The 22,789-nt window shown below is 39.8% G+C and overlaps 1 protein-coding gene and 1 long non-coding RNA gene across 5 annotated transcripts; one reads left to right on the forward strand and one right to left on the reverse strand.

Annotated features, from left to right (window-relative positions):
• Positions 1-1,432: 1,432 nt before the first annotated feature.
• LOC133616000 (uncharacterized) lies at positions 1,433-12,210 on the reverse strand. Of its 2 annotated transcripts, XR_009816805.1 has the most exons (4): positions 11,980-12,210; positions 11,647-11,823; positions 3,717-3,788; positions 1,433-1,647 (listed from the first exon to the last, which is right to left on the reverse strand). It is a non-coding gene; the product is annotated as an uncharacterized lncRNA (long non-coding RNA). The 2 variants fall into 2 exon arrangements; XR_009816804.1 differs by lacking the exon at positions 1,433-1,647 and having other exon boundaries at positions 2,565-3,788.
• Positions 5,356-16,987, forward strand: tmem82 (transmembrane protein 82). 3 transcript variants are annotated; one of them, XM_061974943.1, is made up of 6 exons: positions 5,362-5,812; positions 5,905-5,977; positions 7,626-7,809; positions 12,205-12,622; positions 16,518-16,702; positions 16,816-16,987. In XM_061974943.1, the coding sequence occupies exons 1-6, from the start codon at positions 5,722-5,724 to the stop codon at positions 16,885-16,887; spliced, it is 1,023 nt and encodes a 340-aa protein (XP_061830927.1). In that variant the 5' UTR covers positions 5,362-5,721; the 3' UTR covers positions 16,888-16,987. The 3 variants fall into 3 exon arrangements, with proteins under 3 accessions (XP_061830936.1, XP_061830919.1, XP_061830927.1); XM_061974952.1 differs by lacking the exon at positions 16,816-16,987 and having other exon boundaries at positions 5,356-5,812; positions 16,157-16,665; XM_061974935.1 differs by having other exon boundaries at positions 5,357-5,812; positions 16,518-16,987.
• The last annotated feature ends 5,802 nt before the right edge of the window (positions 16,988-22,789 follow it).

Raw genomic sequence — 22,789 nt, forward strand, 5'->3', positions numbered from 1 at the left:
GGTCACCTTTTTTCAAACATTATCTCCTCTGAGCGCGTTTGTCGTGTCGGCTTCAAACTAGCACAGGAGAGAGATTGAACCCTTGTGATTAAAAGTTGACCAAAGAGTTTTAATTACTGCTCCGGTTTGGATTTTATGTGCCATCAAAGTCGGTCCCGTCCATCGCTGCTTGCAGCTTTAATTTATTTTAAATTGCCTTTCAAATGTCTATTCTTGGTGTTGGGTTTTATCAAATACATTTCCCCAAAAAATGCGACTTATGTATGTTTTTTTCCTTCTTTATTATGCATTTTCGGCCAGTGCGACTTATATTCCGGTGCGACTTATACCCCGAAAAATACGGTATGTTGTTTCTAAATGTGGAAAGATGTCAATATCTCTTGTTTTCATGTTGGCCTTGAAGATAGCAAGCTGGCGCTAGTCAGTCTGTGAGTTAATCAAAGTACAGTTATCAATCACAGTTTTTTGATAATTCTTTATTTAAAACGGTAGGTAATACTAACCGCCGGGAGTTTTTTGGCCGTTGTCAATACCGTTTATCGTTACGTCCCCAATGACAATGTATACACACAAAGCAACTATGCGCGAAAATGACCTTAAAACTTTTTTGTAATTATTATTTAAAAAAATATTGAAATTAATGAATCGATTTAGAATCGGTCGCAAGTTGGATTTGAATGGTTTTTTTTTTAGCACTTCTGTTGTTGGACTGACACTTTTGTTATAGGTTGAAAATTAGTTCAGTTTTCCCCAACATAAAACGTTGTTTGTATTTCAACACTACTTTGTCACTATTAGACAAGAAAGGTTGCCAAAATGGTTATAAATCCAAATGGGGAACCGGGCCAAAACGTATAATACAAGCGACCGTATCTTTATTTGAAACATTCAGACACATTACAGTCTTTTTCGGTGGAAAACATGTCTCTTATCATAAATACAATGTGATGGTTGAAACAATCAAGTCAAGGGCAGATAATGTAAAAAATAAATGAGTCTCAGTTGATGCTCAACACCAGAAAGGACTTCAATGACATAATAATGGACACAAATACGGTGATGACATACACTATGTGAGAAAGCAATGACAAAAAGAGATAACTTTTGGTCTCATCAACATAAATCAGCATCTGTGGACGTAGTACCCGGTCACGTATCCTATCATGTAGATTGCCACCAGTACAGCCGCAGTTCCAGCTGTCTTCACTGCAACACCGGCGTTGCCCGTACACATTATGTTGTAGAGCCTGAATGCAACACGAAGCCAAGTTCTGTTAAAATAAGGCCTCTCTGGGACTCTGACGACTATTTTTACACACTGGACTTTGTCTCACCTCATCTTGGTGGTCTGTGTCGCCTCCACGTTCATGTTGATGTTGTCCTCGTTCCAGCGGTCATATTGCACGCTGCCCGCGTTGCTGGCGTCCATGTGGAAAACTCTCTGGAATCACTGCAAAACAAGTGCTTTAAGAAGACGACCGCAATTCCCAATGTTAAGAATGCTCACCTGACAACCTGCCTTGGCACTTTTTGCGTCTGAGAGTGGCGAGAGCTTGTCCTTGGTTCATATGTTCACTGGGCTCAGCCTGCCATAAATTCATTTGTTTCCTTCTGGCATATGCAGGCAGTGCCTTTATATGACTTTCACTGTGACGAAGGGGAATTACAAAACCCCAAAACCAGTGAAGTTGGCACGTTGTGTAAATTGTAAATAAAAACAGAATACGATAATTTGCAAATCCTTTTTAACTTATATTCAATTGAATAGACTTCAAAGACAAGATATTTAACGTTCAAACTGAGAAACCCATTTTTTTTGTGCGCAAATAATCATTAACTTAGAATTTAATGGCAGCAACACATTGCAAAAATGTTGGCACAGGGACATTTTTACCACTGTGTTACATGGCCTTTCCTTTTAATAACTGTTCGAATAATTGTTTCTAAGTTATCACAAAAACTTTGTGTTACATTAAATGCCCGGTGAGAAGCAAAAGCTGTCTTTGAAACCTACCAAGAAGAAGGCTCGTAAAACTCCATTGTGTAGGGGGGGAAGCAAAATGAAGGTGTTCTGTTTTCTTTCATGTATTGTAATCAAACAGAAAGATATTGTCTGACCCAAGAACTACAAAAGCGAAGAGGAAGCAGGACCAGACTCCCGTCTACGCGACCTCTTTTTGAACCTTCTTTTTGGACTCTTTTACGACCTTTTCTGTGAACTATTACAACCTTTGTCCTTTAGAAACAGCAATGGCCATGTGGTTAGGGAAGGTCCAAATAAAAGAAAGAGGCGCGCAATCTTTTGGCAGAGCGTGCTGAGACACTGTACAAGAGTACAGTGTGTCCAGGCGTCTCTCCTTAATTGAGTCCAAATTGAATTCTGTCTCTGTTTAATTCTTTGCTTCTTGTCTTGTTTAATAGATGTCATCAGTGTTTGAACCTGACAATAACATTCAGTAAACGTTTGGGAACTGAGGGGACACATTTTTGAAGCTTTTCAGGTGGAATTCTTTCCCATTCTTACTTGATGTACAGCTTAAGTTGTTCAACAGTCCATGGGGTCTCCGTTGTGGTATTTTACGCTTCGTAATGCGCCACACATTTTCAATGGGAGACAGGTCTGGACTACAGGCAGGCCAGTCTAGTACCCGCACTCTTTTACTACTAAGCCACGCTGTTGTAACACGTGCAGAATGTGGCTTGGGATTGTCTTGCTAAAATAAGCAGGGGCGTCAATGAAAAAGACGTTGCTTGGATGGCAACATATGTTGCTCCAAAACCTGTATGTACCCTTCAGCAATAATGGTGCCTTCACAGATGTGTAAGTTACCCATGCCTTGGGCACTAATACACCCCCATACCATCACAGATGCTGGCTTTTCAACTTTGCGCCTATAACAATCCGGATGTTTCTTTTCCTCTCTGGTCCGCAGTACACAACGTCCACGGTTTCCAAAAACGATTTGAAATGTGAACTCGTCAGACTAAAGAACACTTTTCCACTTTGCATCAGTCCATCTTAGATGAGCTCGGGCCCAGCGAAGCCGCCGGCGACGTTTCTGGGTGTCGTTGATAAATGGCTTTCACTTTGCATAGGAGAGTTTTAACTTGCACTTACAGATCGAGCGACAAACTGTAGTTATTGAGTGGTTTTCTAAAGTGTTCCTGAGCCCATATAGTGATATCCTTTACACACTCATGTTGCTTTTTGATGCAATACCACCTGAGGGATCGAAGGTCACGGCCTTGCCGCTTACGTGCAGTGATTTCTCCAGATTCTCTGAATCTTTTGATGATATTAGTGGCCAATTTTGGTCTCATCACTCCAAATGACTTTGTTCCAGAAGTTTTGAGGCTTGTCTCTGTGCTGTTTGGCGTAATGTAAGCGGGATACTTTGTGACATTTGCGCAGAAATGGCTTTCTTCTGGCGACTCGACCATGCAGCCCATTTTTCTTCAAGTGCCTCCTTATTGTGCATCTTGAAACAGCCACACCACCATTTTTCAGAGAGTCCTGTATTTCAGCTGAAGTTATTTGTGGATTTTTTCTTTGCATCTCGAACAATTTTCCTGGCTGTTGTGGCTGAAATCTTTGCTGGTCTACCTGAATCCCTCATTTTCCACTTTTTAATCAGCGTTTGAACACTGCTGATTGGCATTCTCAGTTCCTTGGATATCTTTTTATACCCCTTTCCTGTTTTATGCAGTTCAATTACCTTTTCTCGCAGATCCTTTGACAATTATTTTGCCTTCCCCATGACTCATAATCCAGAAACATCTGTGCAGCACTGGATGAAAGATGCAATAGTCTGTCAGAAGCCCAGAAACTCACTGACCTTTTATACACACACATTAATTACAAACAAACAGGTCACAGGTGAGGATTGGAACCTTGATTAGCCATTCAAACCTGTTTGTGTCAACTTTTGTGCATGTTATCAGATCAAAGTCACTGGGGTATGTAAACTTTTGATCAGGGTCATTTGGGTACTTTCTTTTGTCATTTTGATTTAAAAAGAGTAAACAGTTGTTTGCCAATAAATAGCTTCGCACAACCATTAAGCATGAGTGGAAGAAAGGTTTTTGTGTTATCATTCATATTCTCTGAAGAATGGCCAAGAAATCATAAATCATAAATGTAAACTTATGAGCACAACTGTATATAAAAAATGTTCATGTAACACTTGATGAAATAAAAAAAAGACTAAATGTACACCCCAGCAGTCAAAAAATATAATTTAAAAAAATATATTTTTACAAGTGATGTATTTGCATTTTAAAATGTATTAAAATAAAAATGCATTAAGTACAGTATTTAACACTAATATTTTTGCTTGTAACACATGAATGGAATACTAATTGAATAGATACATCAAACAGCCCAATATCCAAAGTTATTGTGCCAAACTATATATATATATATATATATATATATATATATATATATATATATATATATATATATATATATATATATATATAAAATTGTTGAGTGATTTATCCAAAATTAATTATGTATATATATTTTGTGATTTGTGATTGAATTTTTTGAATGCAACACATGAATGCAATAAAATAGATTCCATATATAAAACACCCTAATAGTCAATGTTATGCTTCAAAATAATGTTTGTGGCCACTTGTCCAGGGTGTACCCCGCCTTCCCCCGAGCTCCAGCCAACCCTGCGACCCCGAGAGGGACACGCAGTAGAAAATGGATGGATGGATGAATATCTTTTAAGAAAATTATAGTTTTAAAAATAATATTTTTGTAAGTGATGTATTGTTTGTAGGTTCTTACAATGTGTTAAATACAGTCTATATTACACGCCAATATCCCACATTATGTTGCCAAACTATATTTAAAAAAATCATTAATAAAATGTTTTTAAATATATTTTAAGTTACTTATGCAAAATAAACATTTTACTTTTTTTAAATAAATTGGGATACATTTTTTGCATGTTACACATAAATTAAATAAAAAATATTTAAATAGTATTAACACTCCTGTAGGCAATGTCTACTAAAATCTACTAAATCTACTAAAATGTCTAAATAATATTTTGATTAGTGCCCTTTTTTTTCTTTTTTTTTTTTTTTACGATTAAGAGTGAATAAAATAAAAAATACAATACATTTAACACTAAAACGCCCAAGTGAACAATGTGTACTGTATGTTTTATGTTTTAATCAATTACCATGAAAGACAAACAGACCTGTCTCCGTATATCCTCGCTAATTATTATTTTATTCTCACTGAAAGTTTCCAATTTTGGGAGGGGACTTTCTGAATGTGTAACTCTACTTTGGGCTATAAAGAACTTTATTTCATACATAAAATCATAAGCATTCTCTTTATAATCTGCTTTTTTGTATTAGGAAACATATTTTCAAGGTCATGTTCTGTCTTTGCCATTCAAATCACATGTTGTCATGCTTTAATCAAACAGGCAGGCTGCAGGATTGTGAATGAGTATCATTTTAAGTGACAACGTGTTAGTTGTGTGCAAAAGCTGCCAAGATCTGTCATGAGTCCCAGTGCTGACCTTTGGAACCAGCTTCAGGTTGGGCAAAGCGCAACACCATTAAATCATTAACTGCACTTCAAGATCTTGAATCACCACACACAGAAAACATGAATCACAAGTGTATTATTATGTTAAAGAAGATGCATCGCCGTTATTTCTTTAAGGAGTTATACATTTAAAAGAAGGGGTTATGTTTTCCTTTCTTGCGTCGCTCCTTCCAACGTCCTACTTGACAGGGTGGTGGACTTTAAACATTAATCTACTTTGCAGTTTGCTTCAAGGTAAGTTTAGGAAAGGCTGTTCTTTTATTTATTTGATTAAAAAAGAGAGCATTTGTGACACAATAATAGAGTGTGTGTTGTGCAACCCACAGGTCTGATTGGTGCATGTGGTATCTCAGTGCTGCGCTCCCTACTGAGAGTTCATTTATATGTTGAGGACGTAAGGTAAGTGCTTTTAATTACAAACCCTGTTTCCATATGAGTTGGGAAATTGTGTTAGATGTAAATATAAACGGAATACAATGATTTGCAAATCCTTTTCAACCCATATTCAATTGAATGCACTACAAAGACAACATATTTGATGTTCAAACTCATACTTTATTTTTTTTTTTCAAATAATAATTAACTTAGTATTTCATGGCTGCAACACGTGCCAAAGTAGTTGGGAAAGGGCATGTTCACCACTGTGTTACATGGCCTTTCCTTTTAACAACACTCAGTAAACATTTGGGAACTGAGGAGACACATTTTTTAAGCTTCTCAGGTGGAATTCTTTCCCATTCTTGCTTGATGTACAGCTTAAGTTGTTCAACAGTCCGGGGGTCTCCGTTGTGGTATTTTAGGCTTCATAATGCACCACACATTTTCAATGGAAGACAGGTCTGGACTACAGGCAGGCCAGTCTAGTACCCGCACTTTTTTACTAAGAAGCCACGTTGATGTAACACGTGCCTTGGCATTGTCTTGCTGAAATAAGCAGGGGCGTCCATGGTAACGTTGCTTGGATGGCAACATATGTTGCTCCAAAACCTGTATGTACCTTTCAGCATTAATGGCGCCTTCACAGATGTGTAAGTTTCCCATGTCTTGGGCACTAATACACCCCCATACCATCACAGATGCTGGCTTTTCAACTTTGCGCCTATAACAATCCGGATGGTTCTTTTCCTTTGGTCCGGAGGATACGACATCCACAGTTTCCAAAAACAATTTGAAATGTGGACTCGTCAGACCACAGAACACTTTTCCACTTTGTATCAGTCCATCTTAGATGAGCTCAGGCCCAGCGAAGTCGACGGCGTTTCTGGGTGTTGTTGATAAACGGTTTTCGCCTTGCATAGGAGAGTTTTAACTTGCACTTACAGATGTAGCGACCACCTATAGTTACGGACAGTGGGTTTCTGAAGTGTTCCTGAGCCCATGTGGTGATATCCTTTACACACTGATGTCGCTTGTTGATGCGGTACAGCCTGAGGGATCGAAGGTCACGGGCTTAGCTGCTTACGTGCAGTGATTTCTCCAGATTCTCTGAACCCTTTGATGATATTACGGACCCTAGATGGTGAAATCCCTACATTCCTTGCAATAGCTGGTTGAGAAAGGTTTTTCTTAAACTGTTCAAATTGCTCACGTATTTGTTGACAAAGTGGTGACCCTCGCCCCATCCTTGTTTGTGAATGACTGAGCACTTCATGGAATTTATACCCAATCATGGCACCCACCTGTTCCCAATTTGCCTGTTCACCTGAGGGATGTTCCAAATAAGTGTTTGATGAGCATTCCTCAACTTTATCAGTATTTATTGCCACCTTTCCCAACTTCTTTGTCACGTGTTGCTGGCATCAAATTCTAAAGTTAATGATTATTTGCAAAAAAAAAAATGTTTATCAGTTTGAACATCAAATATGTTGTCTTTGTAGCATATTCAACTGAATATGGGTTGAAAATGATTTGCAAATCATTGTATTCCGTTTATATTTACATCTAACACAATTTCCCAACTCATATAGAAACGGGGTTTGTAAAAAAAAAAAATATATATATATTTCAAAGTATTCAAAAAGAGCTTTGTTTCTTCTGCAACCCACAGTTGGAGAGATAACGATGCATCTCAACAAAAGGTCTCTCAGAGGGGGACTAAAGGTGGACTGGCGGGGATGCTCCAGTTCTTCTTGGTGGTGGGGACACTGGCCTTTGTAGGTTCTCGTGTGGCCTCCCTGGTGGTCCTAGAATTCTGTCTTCGAGCTGTCTCTGGCTGGGTTACACAGGGTCAAGTAAGTCCCCCATGATTGCATTCCTACATGAACACTTAGAGATGATGTATTTTGCAAAGAAAAAGAACTAAATGTTTTAGTGCTTAATATATCAGAGTATACCATAGCAATCCTGAGAAACTGCACACATGTGCCCCCTATGGGCTGTGGGCAGTACAGGAGATGCCGTTTGATGAGCGGTTAGCAATTGATTGATTGAAATTGATTGAAACTTTTATTAGTAGATTGCACAGTGAAGTACATATTCCGTACAATTGACCACTAAATGGTAACACCCCAATACGTTTTTCAACTTGTTTAAGTCGGGGTCCACTTTAATCAATTCATGGTACAAATATATACTATCATCCAGAGGTGGGACCAAGTCATTGCTTTGCAAGTCACAAGTAAGTCTCAAGTCTTTGCCCTCAAGTCCGAGTCAAGTCCCGAGTCAAGACAGAGCAAGTCCGAGTCAAGTCCAAAGTCAAGACTGGAAAGTCTCAAGTCAAGTCCCAAGTCCTGCATTTTGAGTTTCGAGTCCTTTCAAGTCGTTTAACCACAGACTAATATATTTACACAGATTGTGTATGCTTTTAAAATGCTGTATTTATTTATTAAAACAAGTGCATTTGAAATTGCAGGGAAAAAGATAGTGCTGACATTGCACTTCAAAATAGCACTATTAACCAGTCATTTTAAACATGTAACTCATTCCTTTACAGAATAAACACATTTGAAAAAAACAAGTGCAACTGTACTTATTTGCACAAAAGTGTTAACATTGTATTTCAATGGCATATTACATTGTAACTAGTTCCACAGCAGTTTCTATCCTGTTCTTACCTTATCTCATACTGTATGTGTGTTTATGTGTGCGTACACATGAAAAACATAACAAATATATGAACATAACAATGAACAGAGTTGTACTTTTTAGATGTCAGGACCCTATGCAATATGTACACATATTCTTAATATAGTATACATTTTAACTGACCTTTATTTGACTATGTTTGTCTTTTTGTATGTGGCTAAAATACGCGGTGCTGCTGACCACCGTCTAACTTTACGTTACTGTGTGTGATACATTGACTAACGTAATGTTACTGTGTGTGATACATTGACTAACGTAATGTTACTGTGTGTGATACATTGACTAACGTAATGTTACTGTGTGTCATACATTGACTAACGTAATGTTACTGTGTGTGATACATTGACTAACGTTACGTTACTGTGTGTGATACATTGTCTAACGTAACGTTATGTGTAGGTACCTCATGCAACCCTGCTTAAAAAAAAATCACTTGACAAAAAGTATGAATAAGGTAGCAAACTGCAGTGGACGCAACAGATTGCCGTGTTTGCAATGACGTTGTAACCATTGACATCTTATAAGTAGATGCAGGTTGCTGTGACGTGAGCAATTTGGCCGCCATCTTGAAGTGGTGATGAGGAGCCGGCGAGCAGCCTAAACTGACAGTTGACAGGTAGAAAACAAAGATGGTGTTCAGCGTTTTCCTGCTCAAATGAGCGGACTGTTGAAAATAGGAATCGGGGGACTACTTTTCACAAGTAAGATTTAACATTAACGTACTATTGGTTGTATCTTATGAAAATAATATTAGCACAGAGTTGAGAAGGATCAAAGATCTTCAATATTTGTATGTGAAAATCACAAATAAATCTTCTGGGGGAGTATGACGCCCCTACAGGGGTTTGGTTTACAAACTTTCAGCCCCACCTAAAACAAAAAAAAACAGCCGCCACTGATTATGATGCATTCTCATTTTAGGCAAAGTATAAGACAATACTTTCTTAACAGTATAATTGTAACCAGGAATAAGTCTTCAAGTAACAATATTCAAATACTAACATTGTTGGGTAAAACAGAATTTGGTTTTATTCTGAATCCAGTGAAACAGATTGCTGGTTTTAGCTGATATGAAGACTTTCAGGTGTTTATATGTGTTTATGTTTAAGTATTTGGCAGACGCTTTTATCCAAAGCGACTTACATAAAATAATACATATAAAACAATCACTGCAAATATTATCATTTAAGGGAAGAATGTAATAGAAAATATCAATACAAAGTGTCAAGACAGAATAAACTCTCTGCTGCTGCAGCAACAGAGATACAGTCTATAGGTCCCTAAGATATATAGATATCTAATGTATTCATACATTGTTTATGTAGGATATACGCATGTATATATAACCTAATCATATTGTTTCTTCAACTTAAAAATAGTTTACCGTTTTTTCCCCTTCTCTAGGATTATAATCCCAGTTTTGATCTCGGACGTCTGGTCACTTATAGCATATAAGAATATTATATTACTGTTAAGCAAACTATGAATACTAAAACACGCCAAAAACATGTGTCTGTTATCATAGCTACACGTATGACAAAAAAGGGGGGTGAAAATCAGTGGTATTCAGTGAGGTAAAATGAATTAAATGCGCTGACAGTTCATTGCTCCTGCCAAATGAATTGCACTGAGTGGAGCGGATCACCACTCCAAGATGGCGGCCCCGCGCCTCGTCTGCGCCAGTAGGCAGTAGCGCTCCATGCTGCGTCTACTTATAAGATGTCTATGGTTATAACGTTAGCAGTGAGTTTGCAGCCTCACTGATTTAACTACACAGCAAATAAAAGTCACGTTACTTAGCCAATAAACGTTATCTTACATTCAAAACTTACCCTTCTTTGTGCAACTTCAAATGTTGAACGTTGTTGCGTCTCCGTCTGTAATATTCGAACTGCGTGATTTCCATACGGCAATTCGTTTTTTGTTGACCAAGTCGTAGTTTTTATACCCGAACGAAACCAACTTTGGCATAATTGTTGCGTTGTTTGACAACTTGTTCGGTGGTTGTACTGCAATTTGATTGGATGAATGCTGCGTGATGAAAACAACGTATATCTAATTTGATTGGCTGTTGTACTGACAACACACCAGCTGACAGGAACAACACGCTGAGAGACACAGACGAAGAAAATGAAAAAGACGGAGCGCTCCCAAATAACTTTTTAAGCGTTGGATTTTGGGGAAAGTAGCAAGTCATGTCAAGTCATGTCAAGTCAAAAGGTTCAAGTCCAAGTGAAGTCACAAGTCATTGATGTTAAAGTCTAAGTCGAGTTGCAAGTCTTTTTACATTTTGTCAAGTCGAGTCTAAAGTCATCAAATTCATGACTCGAGTCTGACTCGAGTCCAAGTCATGTGACTCGAGTCCACACCTCTGCTATCATCATAATACACAAGTTAATCATCAGAGTATATACATTGAATTATTTACATTATTTAGGAAGGAAGGATTTTGGCCAAATGCGTTTTTCTTTGTATTTTTTGTGTCATTTTTAAATCCGGAATGTGTTTTTTTTGTTTTCAGAATGTGTAAAAAAATAAGCTGCAGGTCGCACTTTGGACTCTCAGGCCTATATTGATAAGAAGTTATGGTTGTAAAGCTGTAATGTTAGAAATAGAAAAAAATTATATTTTGAGAATAGGTTGTATTTTACTAGATTTATTTTGATAGTATTAGACTTCAGATCGTATGTAGGTTCATTAGGCACGCAGTGAAATGTAGAGAAATATAAATTCCCTTAAGAAAAGTCATTAAAATTGTGAATACAAGAAAAAAATACTTTTTAAATATCACGTAATTGAAGTTATACATGTTTTTTTTTTTTTTTTTTAGATTTTAATTGTACAACTTTTTTTTTTATACCAGTATGTCAATCAATCAATCAATGTTTATTTATATAGCCCTAAATCACAAGTGTCTCAAAGGGCTGCACAAGCCACAACGACATCCGCGGTACAGAGCCCACATAAGGGCAAGGCAAACTCACCCCGGTGGGACGTCGATGTGAATGACTATGAGAAACCTTGGAGAGGACCGCATATGTGGGTAACCCCCCCCCCCTCTAGGGGAGACCGAAAGCAATGGATGTCGAGTGGGTCTGACATAATATTGTGAAAGTCCAGTCCATAGTCCATAGTCCATATGAAGGACTTTCTGGGCTAAACTGCAAAAACAAAGAAAACAAGTTATGAGAGTAAAGTCATATTGTATCTTTATTAAAATGTGTTAATAAAGTTGTAAGAAAAAGTATTGAAGTTATGAGAATAAAGTCAAATATTTTTCAGGAAAAAAAGTCAAAAAAATGTGTTAAATAATGTACCCTGCCTTCCGCCCGAATGCAGCTGAGATAGGCTCCAGTACCTCCTGCGACCCTAATAGGGACAAGCGGTAGAAAATAGATGGATGGATATCTGAAGTTTATTCATGACCCTGAATGAGAATAGCAGATGAATGAAAATATTATACAATTAATTCACAATTACTTTATGTTAGGCATCTAGTTTAAAGTTACTGAGTGTGTTAAATATTCTGTGTCGTCCTCCAGAAGTCCTTCTCACAGCTCCAGCACCTCTTGGTCCAAAGCCAGTTCTCCCTGGGCTGTGCCCTCACCTGCAGTCTCCACTTTCTCCACGAGGGGTCGCCGCAGCGTTGGCTGTGTTTGCTGCTGGCTGCTGCTCTCGGCTGCTTCTTGGCCAGGCAGGTTTCGGCCTTGCTGCACCATGTTGCAGCTCTCTACAAACTGCACAGCTCGCAGCGATACTGCGGCATTTGCATCGGCCTGATGACATGTGGCCCAGGGCTGCTGCTGCCCACCTTGTGTAGGATGCTATTTATTGCCTTTTTGGTGGCTGTTATGGCGGCCGTGTCCATCATCAATCAGCACTTCCTGTCTGCAACCGAGGCACTTAGGTTTTGGACACCTCTGACTATCTGCTATACTCTGCTGGTGGTCTACATGCAGGGTGAGGAAACACTTTAGAATCTTCACTTAGTGTAACAATCAGGTGCACCTCATGTGACCTGTGGGGAGTTGGCACCCCACCTTGTCCAAATCTCCCCAAACATGTCCCATTCGTTTGTGCTGCCTAACCTAACTATTATAGCTTTTAAGTTATTAATGTTTTATAGTTTTATGTTTTGTATTTTTGTCTATTATCTTTGTTAACTTAATGTTTTTATTTAAAGGGGAATTGCACTTTTTGGGGAAATTTGCCTATCGTTCACAATCATTACGATCGTTTTTTTAGGGTTTAAAGGATGATTTAAAATGACAAAAAAACGCGGCTAATGGGTCACTGTTGTAGCCTTCAAAGCCCTCTAAATCCAACTTTAAAACCCTTTATTCAGAATCAGAATCAGAATAGTTTTTATTGCCATTGTTTGAGCACGGTGGCAGAGGGGGTTAGTGCATCTGCCTCACAATACGAAGGTCCGGGCAGCACGGTGGAAGAGGGGTTAGTGCATCTGCCTCACAATACGAAGGTCCTGAGTAGTCTTGGGTTCAATCCCGGGCTCGGGATCTTTCTGTGTGGAGTTTGCATGTTCTCCCCTACTCAGTGGCCTAGTGGTTAGAGTGTCCGCCCTGAGATCGGTAGGTTGTGAGTTCAAACCCCGGCCGAGTCATACCAAAGACTATAAAAATGGGACCCATTACCTCCCTGCTTGGCACTCAGCAGGGTTGGAATTGGGGGTTAAATCACCAAAAAGGATTCCCGGGCGCGGCACTGCTGCTGCCCACTGCTCCCCTCACCTCCCAGGAGGTGAACAAGGGGATGGGTCAAAGGCAGAGGACAAATTTCGCCACACCTAGTGTGTGTGACAATCATTGGTACTTTAACTTAACTGCGTGGGTTCCCTCCGGGTACTCGGGCTTCCTCCCACTTCCAAAGACATGCACCTGGGGATAAGTTGATTGGCAACACTAAATTGGCCCTAGTCTGTGTTGGCCCTGCGATGAGGTGGCGACTTGTCCAGGGTGTATCCCGCCTTCCGCCCGATTGTAGCTGAGATAGGCTCCAGCGCCCCCCGCGACCCCAAAGGGAATAAGCGGTAGAAAATGGGATGGTTTGAGAACGGGTTCACAAACTAGGAATTTTACTTGGCGCAATCGTGCAACATAAAACACACAATAGAATAACATGAGCTGTAACTGAGCTATCAGATCTTGTTATTGTTCATGTGCCTGATGGCCGAGGAGAAAAAACTGTTCAGGTGGCGAGAGGTGTGGGCATACTTGCCAACCCTCCCGATTTTTCCGGGAGACTCACGAATTTCAGTGCCCTCCCGAAAATCTCCCGGGGCAACCATTCTCCCAAATTTCTCCCGGACAACAATATTAAGAGCGTGCCGTGATGGCATTGCCTTTAGCGTCCTCTACAACCTGTCGACGCGTCTACTTTTTCACCATACAAACAGCGTGCCGGCCCAGTCACATGTTTTATGCGGCTTCTGCATACATACGAAAGTGACTGCAAGACATACATGATCAACAGCCATACAGGTCACACCGAGGGTGGCCATATAAACAACTTTAACACTGTTACAAATATGCACCACACTGTGAACCCACACCAAACAAGAATGACAAACACATTTCGGGAGAACATCTGCACCGTAACACAACATAAATACAACAGAACAAATACCAAGAATCCCTGGCATCCCTAACTCTTCCGGGCTACAAAATACACCCCCGCTACCAACTAAACCCCGCCCACCTCAACCCCCCCAATCTCCCGAATTCGAAGGTCTCAAGGTTGGCAAGGGTCTGGATGGACCACGTGGTCTCCTGCCTGAGGGGAGAGGAGAGAAGGGACATTCTATTTACACACTGCAAGTATACAGTATATATAATGTAGTAACAAACACATTCAGAGAGAGTTTAAATTCCCACCTCCGGAAGAACTTTGAACATATCACGAGGGAGGCGCTGGACATTGAGTCCGAGTGGACCTTGTTCCGCACCTCTATTGTCGAGGCGGCCGATCGCAGATGTGGTTGGTGCCTATCGTGGCGGTAATCCCAGAACCCGCTGGTGGACACTAGCAGTGAGGGATGCTATCAAGCTGGAGAAGGAGTCCTATCGGGTCCTTTTGGCTCATAGGAGCCTGAAGGCAGCAGACAGGAACCGACAGGTCAAGAGACGCGCGGCTTTGGCGGTTGCAGAGGCAAAAACTCGGACATGGGAGGAGTTCGGCAAAGACATGGGAAACAACTTACGGACGGCTTCGAGGCGATTCTGGACCGCCACCCGCCGCCTCAGGAGAGGGACGCAGTGCACTGTCAACACCGTGTATAGTGGGGATGGTGTGCTGCTGACCACAACTCAGGACGTTGTGTATCGGTGGAGGGAATACTTCAAAGACCTCCTCAATCCCACCTACACGTCTTCTTATGAGGAAGCAGTGCCTGGGGAATCTGTGGTGGGCTCTCCTATTTCTGGGGCTGATGTTGCCAAGGAAGTTATTAACAAATTATGATTCCTAACCAGCCCCCCATGCTTCTCCAGAGCGCTCCAAACTTGTCCCAATCGTTTGTACTGCGTTTCGGCAGGTTTGTGCTGCAAAACTGGCCTATCTGTTATAGTTTTTAGGTTATTAACATTTTATGGAGCTGGTTATGAATCATTCATGAATTTGTTAATAACTTAAAAACTATAATAATTCGACCAAAACATTTTCCAGCACAAACTAATGGGCCAAGTTTGGGGAGATTTTGTCATAGTTGATGTCAGGTTATGATTAATACCATGTTAATTACATAAAAAACATAACATGTTAACTAATAAACGATAACGGCACAAACAAACATTTTTTCTGCATAAATGTAGCACAAATGATTGGGATACGTTTGGACAGTGAATGACAAAATGTTAAAACTTAAAAACTATAGTACCCCAAAAATGTTTTTAGCACAAACGAATGGGACATGTTTGGGGATATTTTTTACACAGTTGGGTTTTGTAGTTATGATTTATAACTTATTGATTACACGTTAATAACATAAAACCATACCATTTTAATAACCTAAACACTATATTTTTGCAGCACAAACGATTGGGACTGGTTTGGGGAGGTATTGACAAGGTGGGGTGGAGGGCTGGTTATGAATAATGAAACGTAATAACTTAAAAATTATTAGTCAGACAAAAAATATTTGCAGTACAAACGTAGCACAAAAGATAGGCACAGGTTTGGGGGGACTTACACAAGGTGGGGGGCTGGATGACATCACTAGTCAGATAATTTATTTTAGAATAACCTTTTAAAAAAACGTAACGACACAAAACATTTTGTAGCACTAACGATTGGAACAAGTTTGGGGAGACTTGGACAAAGTAAAGGGAGTGTAGGGGGGGGGGGGGGGGGGGGTTCAATTTCACATACACTATATTGCCAAAAGTATTTGGCCACCTGCCTTGACTCACATATGAACTTGAAGTGCCATCCCATTCCTAACCCATAGGGTTCAATATGATGTTGGTCCACCTTTTGCAGCTATTACAGCTTCAACTATTCTGGAAAGGCTGTCCACAAGGTTGCGGAGTGTGTTTATAGAAATGTTCAACCAGTCTTCCAAAAGCGCATTGGTGAGGTCACACACTGATGTTGGTCGAGGCTCTCAGTCTCCGTTCTAATTCATCCCAAAGGTGTTCTATCGGGTTCAGGTCAGGACTCTGTGCAGGCCAGGTCAGGACTCTGTGCAGGCCAGTCAAGTTCATCCACACCAGACTTTGTCATTCATGTGGCAAAGTGATTAGGACACCTGATTCTGATCATTTGGATGGGTGGCCAAATACTTTTGGCAGTGTGTCCGAAACGTGAACCTTACAATAATTTCTACATTTTCATCAAGCAGAAGAGCATCACAGTCTCCCGCCTAGCCAGGCAGTCCTAAACGCGGTAGTGGTGCGCCTCGGTGGTCTAATGGTCCTGATGCTGACTGTTGGACGCTGGGCTGACGTGCTCCACATCCTGGTGTGTTTCCTGGGCGAGGCCAGCTGCCTCATCCCCACAAGGGATCTGCTGGATGCAACCTTGCAGGTCAGTGATGTGTTAGTTTGCAAAAAAAATATATACATATTCACAATAATACACATTTGTTATCTCACTCTGGACTGTAATCTACACAGTATGTCATATTTTGATGTTGCCAGGTGGAAGATGATCATACGAGACATGCTGAAAAACAGCACCAACGACGACCAAGCGCACAAGAGGAGCATTAGACGTAATCTTTGCATTTCCTTTTTGTAGCAACTTAAGTGTTACTAAACATGTGTTGTACTTGGACAATATTTGTCAATACATTTTTCTTCCAATATGTCATGCCGGTGGTTCTCAAACTTTTTTCACCAAGTACCACCTCAGAAAAAAAATGTCTCTCCAAGTACCATCATAATGACCAACATTAAAATACAGTAGCGTAGTAGGCCTAGGTATTGATTAAAAACAAGGCAGAGGTTTTATTTAACAAGTATATTTGACCGTACAGTACCGACAGTTGACAGCCCGGAAAGACGGCAACCGGGGCAGGGAGGGGTAGCATCCCAAGCTGCAGCTCCCGCAAGGGAGCACCCATATAACGCTGCGAAAAACCCTGAAGACACATAAGACCAAGATAGGCTGCCTGAGGAAACCCGTGGTGCAACGCACAGGGCCAGTACCTTGTATGGCCCTGATGAGACGGAGGAGGACCCAGGCCCGGACACTCCCCACAGTGCCTGGAACCTCTAAGCACCACCGGCGCAACCCCGGGGCAGACCGTCGGAGGGGGGACGCGTGGCGTGGAGCGCTACCTGGACACAAGTCGAGGGACTGATCACCCTCGGCTGTGTCGCCCGGGAGAGGGTGTTTGATTAAGACCCGAAACACCCTATGACCCCGGGAGAATCACTGATGATGTGTCCAGGTTGCACCGTAAGGTGTATTATGAAACCGAAACATACAAGTTAAGCATTCTGGTGCATTCTGACAAAATAGAACATTTCATAGGTTTGCAGAGAACTATATACAATATTTATACTGTATATATCCATCCATCCATTTTCTACCGCTTATTCCCTTTGGGGTGGCAGGGGGCGCTGGAGCCTATCTCAGCTACAATCGGGCGGAAGGCGGGGTACACCCTGGACAAGTCGCCACCTCATCGCAGGGCCAACACAGATAGACAGACAACATTCACACTCACATCCACACACTAGGGCCAATTTAGTGTTGCCAATCAACTTATCCCCAGGTGCATGTCTTTGGAGGTGGGAGGAAGCCGGAGTACCCGGAGGGAACCCACGCAGTCACGGGGAGAACATGCAAACTCCACACAGAAAGATCCCGAGCCCGGGATTGAACCCAAGACTACTCAGGACCTTCGTTTTGTGAGGCAGATGCACTAACCCCTCTGCCACCGTGAAGCCCACTGTATATATTGTATATATATATATATATTGAATATATACTTCTCAACTCTGTGGTAATATTCTTTTCACAAAATACAACCAATAGTACATTAAATCTTACTTGTGAAAAGTAATCCCCCGATTCCTATTTTCAAGAGTCCGCTCATTTGAGCAGGAAAACGCTGAACACCATCTTTGTTTTCTACCTGTCAACTGTCAGTTTAGGCTGCTCGCCAGCTCCTCGTCACCACTTCAAGATGGCGGCCCAATTTCTCACGTCACAGCAGCCAATGCTGTGTCTACTTATAAGATGTCTATGCTTATTAAGCCAACTTGTTTTTTCACTCTGGTACTTTAAACCGGTCTGATGTCATTCCCAGCTAGATTTGGCCCATGAGCCACCAGTTGAAGAGCGTTATCATCAGGGTTACTGTTGCATGTTTTAGTGTTGGAATCATTTATCTAGACTGACCATACGTCCTCTTTTCCCCGGACATGTCCTCTTTTGCGGGGTTGTCCGGGCTGTCTGGGTGGGGTTTCTTAAATGCCTCAAATGTCCGGTATTTTGAGTTAGGGTTGCGTGTATTTTCAATGTACGTCCAGAGTTAAGAAGGGGTTAAATTGTGAAGGTGTGCGCACGCAGCAACATTCGTGAGGGAGGGGCGGAGACAGAGAGCGAGAGAGCGAGACAGTTGAGAGACAGACAGAACACAAGAGAGAAGCCGAAACGTAAATGCAACTTCACGGATGGTTTGCGGGAAAAGTATCTGTGTTTTCGTCCTGGCCGTGAAACATGGAAAGCAGAATGCACTGTGTGCAAAGCAGGAACGTAAATATCTGTGGCAAATAAAGGGGCCAACGATCTACAAGCCCATATCGACACTACAAAGCACAGAACAGCTGTGCAGGGCGAGAGCTCGTCTGCTGTTTTTTGTTTAAAATTGATTAACTTGTTTTGAGGCAGTATTTATGTTTAGATTATATACAAGAGGTTATTTTGAATATTTCTACCTCTGCACTTTTTTTTCCAAAACTGTGAATGTTACAGAATGTGTGACTTATTTTGTTATACTGTCAACCAGTGTTGGCGTTAACACACTTTTTGTGTCTTTTTAACGCATTGAAAACAAAAGGACGCAGATTATTTTTTTATTTTTTTTAAATTTTACCATTTGTGGCCCACAGCTAATGTTTTAAAGGCACACGGCACATTCTAAAAATACTATTAAAACAAACAAAAACATAACAAAAGTGAAATAAAAAAGCTTAAAGGTGAAATGTAATTTAGAAACAGTTGCAATGTTGACTAATAAAACAAAGCTGTTTTTTTTCTTCTTTCAAACGGTCATTGCTCAAAACATAATATTGAATCAAAATCAATGTTATTATGAATTATTGACCTATCCAAGGTTCCGATTACTTCACATCAAATATTCTACTTTGAAAAATATTTTTGGTGGAAGATTTTGCATATTTTGTGTGTTTGCCATAAAAAACATAGTTTTGTTTGACAAAAAAGGGTGGAAAACAAACAAACAAAAAAACGAACAAACAAAAAAACAACATAAAAAAACTAAAACATTTTGAAATGAGGAATAGATCTGAAGTTGATGTAGACTCCAGGGATTTAAGCGTTAAATATAAAATGTATGTATGCCCTGGCACACTATTATTATCATTTCATGACCGAAGCAAAACACTTTTTACACTTTTATACTGAAATAAATACACCTACAACTTATTAAATAAAAACATAGAAAAAAACTACCAACAGCGGTAAAGTTTAGATCCATGAAGGAAAGAAGAAAGTGAATGAATGTTTATAACTGAATACATTTACATATGTATACACATTTGTTTTCTTTTGTATTATCTTTTTTTAATGAAAACAAAATACAAAAATTAGGGGTATTTTACTTGAACTAAGCAAAATTATCTGCCAATAGAACAAGACAATTTGGCTTGTCAAGACTTTCCAAAACAAGTCAAATTAGCTAACCTCAATGAACCCAAAAATACCTTAAAATAAGTATATTCTCACTAATAACAAATGCACTTTTCTTGGTAGAAAGAAAAGAGACTTTTTTGCTCAATATGTTGAAAAATATTCTTAAATTAGGTAAATGCGAGTGCCATTATCTTGACATAATGAAATGCGCTCGGCATTATATTTCTAGAAACCAGGAAACTTATATCTATCCATCCATTTTCTACCGCTTATTCCCTTTGGGGTCGCGGGGGGCACTGGAGCCTATCTCAGCTACAATCGGGCGGAAGGCAGGGTACACCCTGGACAAGTCGCCACCTCATCGCAGGGCCAACACAGATAGACAGACAACATTCACACTCACATCCACACACTAGGGCCAATTTAGTGTTGCCAATCAACTTATCCCCAGGTGCATGTCTTTGGAGGTGGGAGGAAGCCGGAGCACCCGGAGGGAACCCACGCAGTCACGGGGAGAACATGCAAACTCCACACAGAAAGATCCCGAGCCCGGGATTGAACCCAAGACTACTCAGGACCTTCGTATTGTGAGGCAGATGCACTAACCCCTCTGCCACCGTGAAGCCCTCAGGAAACTTATACTAAAAACTAATTTATTGTTCTTAATGGAAAGGCAACAAGCCAACCGCTTGTTACTCTCGGGGTCTCCTAGCCGCTCAGGCAAATCATATGGTCTAAAAATGCATTTTTCCATCGACAACATAACATCATCGCGCCAAGTGCATGCTCTTTCAGTCAATTAGTGTGCATATATATACATATATAATTGTTTTTTATTGTAATTTTGAAGAATTCATCTGAATGTGCATGAACTATTTCTGTTCAAAATTGTTAGAAATGTCACATGTTAAATGTTTCAATATTAACTGTCAGTTTACTGCACTGTGCCAACTGTACCACTATATGAGTACGTATTTTCTATTGTTTCATTGAAATTAAAACAGCAAAGTCCATTTGGCTGTCATCTGTTTTAATATGAGACACAATTGTGTCAAAGTCATGATTTATTTTTCATGCTCGAAGTAAGAAATGATTACTTTAAAAAAGTAGTTTTATACTTGAGTGTTGATGACACAGCTTTGCAACAGTTGATATTCTAGTTTCAAGCATGTTCTACTCAATATAGGTCATCAAATCTCAGCTACAAGCTGTAATATCTTACTGAGATCATTTAGGACCAAAACCCTTAAAACTAGTAAAAGACTAACATACAATCTGCTTAGTGAGAAGAATTATCTTATCAGACAGAAAATAAGAAAAAAATCACCCTTATTTGAGATATTTAATCTTACTTAGATTTCAGTTTTTGCACTGTAACGTTTATGACAACCTTTTTCCAAAACACAATATAGAATGTGAGATATAACAGGATAATGCATACATTTGTCATTTGTTTTCAAAACGCTTACAAAAAAGTGGGACCCCAAAAATTTACTGTGGGACCCCATTTTGAAAATTCCTAGCGCCAACACTGCTGTTAACAGAGGAGAAAAAATGCTTTATTTAAATAAATATATTATTCATAAAGCAAGTTCGAGTATCATTGGCAAATTTTCACCTAGCTGCCCATCTTGGCCCGCATATATGTGTTCTCTTTTTGGGATTTCAGAATATGGTCAGCCTAATTTATCTATTCAGGTTATATGCTTGCTGGAAATAGTCTGCAGCTGTCACAAATATTCTTATTAAAAACAAGTGGGATTACGTAACCTCTGTGTGAGTAAGAAGTGTAACTTTTAAATAGAGGAAGTGTGAAGTACAATGAGGCTTCGCTGTGGGCTATCAGCTGTTTTCAGTGACCTCAATATTCGCTGAGACGACACACTGCAAAAACTGAAATCTAAGTAAGATGAAATATCTCAAATAAGGGTGATATTTGCTTATTTTCTGTCTGATAAGATAATTCTTCTCACTAAGCAGATTTTATGTTAGAGTATTTTACTTGTTTTAAGGGTTTTGGTCCTAAATGATCTCAGTAAGATATTACAGCTTGTTGCTGAGATTTGATGACCTATATTGAGGAAAACATGCTTGAAACTAGAATATCAACTGTTGCAAAGCTGTGTCAACACTCACAAGTATAAAACTACTTTTTTAAAGTAATAATTTCTTATTTCAAGCATGAAAAAAAAAATCATAACTTTGACACAATTGTGTCTCATATTAAAACAGATGACAGCCAAATGGACTTTGCTGTTTAATTTTCAATGAAACAATAGAAAACACATACTCATATAGTAGTACAGTTGGCACAGTACAGTAAACTGACAGTTAATATTTAAACATTTAAGATGTGACATTTCTAACAATTTTGAACAGAAATAGTTCATGCACATTCAGATGAATTCTTCAAAATTACTATTAAAACATTTTTGGACGGGGGCCGGGCTGTATATATGCGCACTAATTGACTGAAAGAGCACGCACTTGGCGCGATGATGTCATGTTATCGATGGAAAAATGCATTTTTAGACCATAAGATTTGCCTGAGCCTTGTTGCCTTTCCATTAAGAATACATTCGTTTTACTATAAGTTTGCTGGTTTCAAGAAATGTAATGCAGAGTGCATATCATTATGTCAAGATAATGGCACTTGCATTTACTTAATTTAAGAATATTTTTCACAGTGACGTGCAGTCAGGGGAGGCAGGTGAGGCGGGGCCTCACGTGCCATAATGAAAAGAAAAAAAATTAATTAAATTGTTTAATGTATCCAGTGATTATACT

Source organism: Nerophis lumbriciformis, linkage group LG01 (genome assembly GCF_033978685.3).
Source record: "Nerophis lumbriciformis linkage group LG01, RoL_Nlum_v2.1, whole genome shotgun sequence".
NCBI classification, from domain to species: Eukaryota; Metazoa; Chordata; class Actinopteri; order Syngnathiformes; family Syngnathidae; genus Nerophis; species Nerophis lumbriciformis.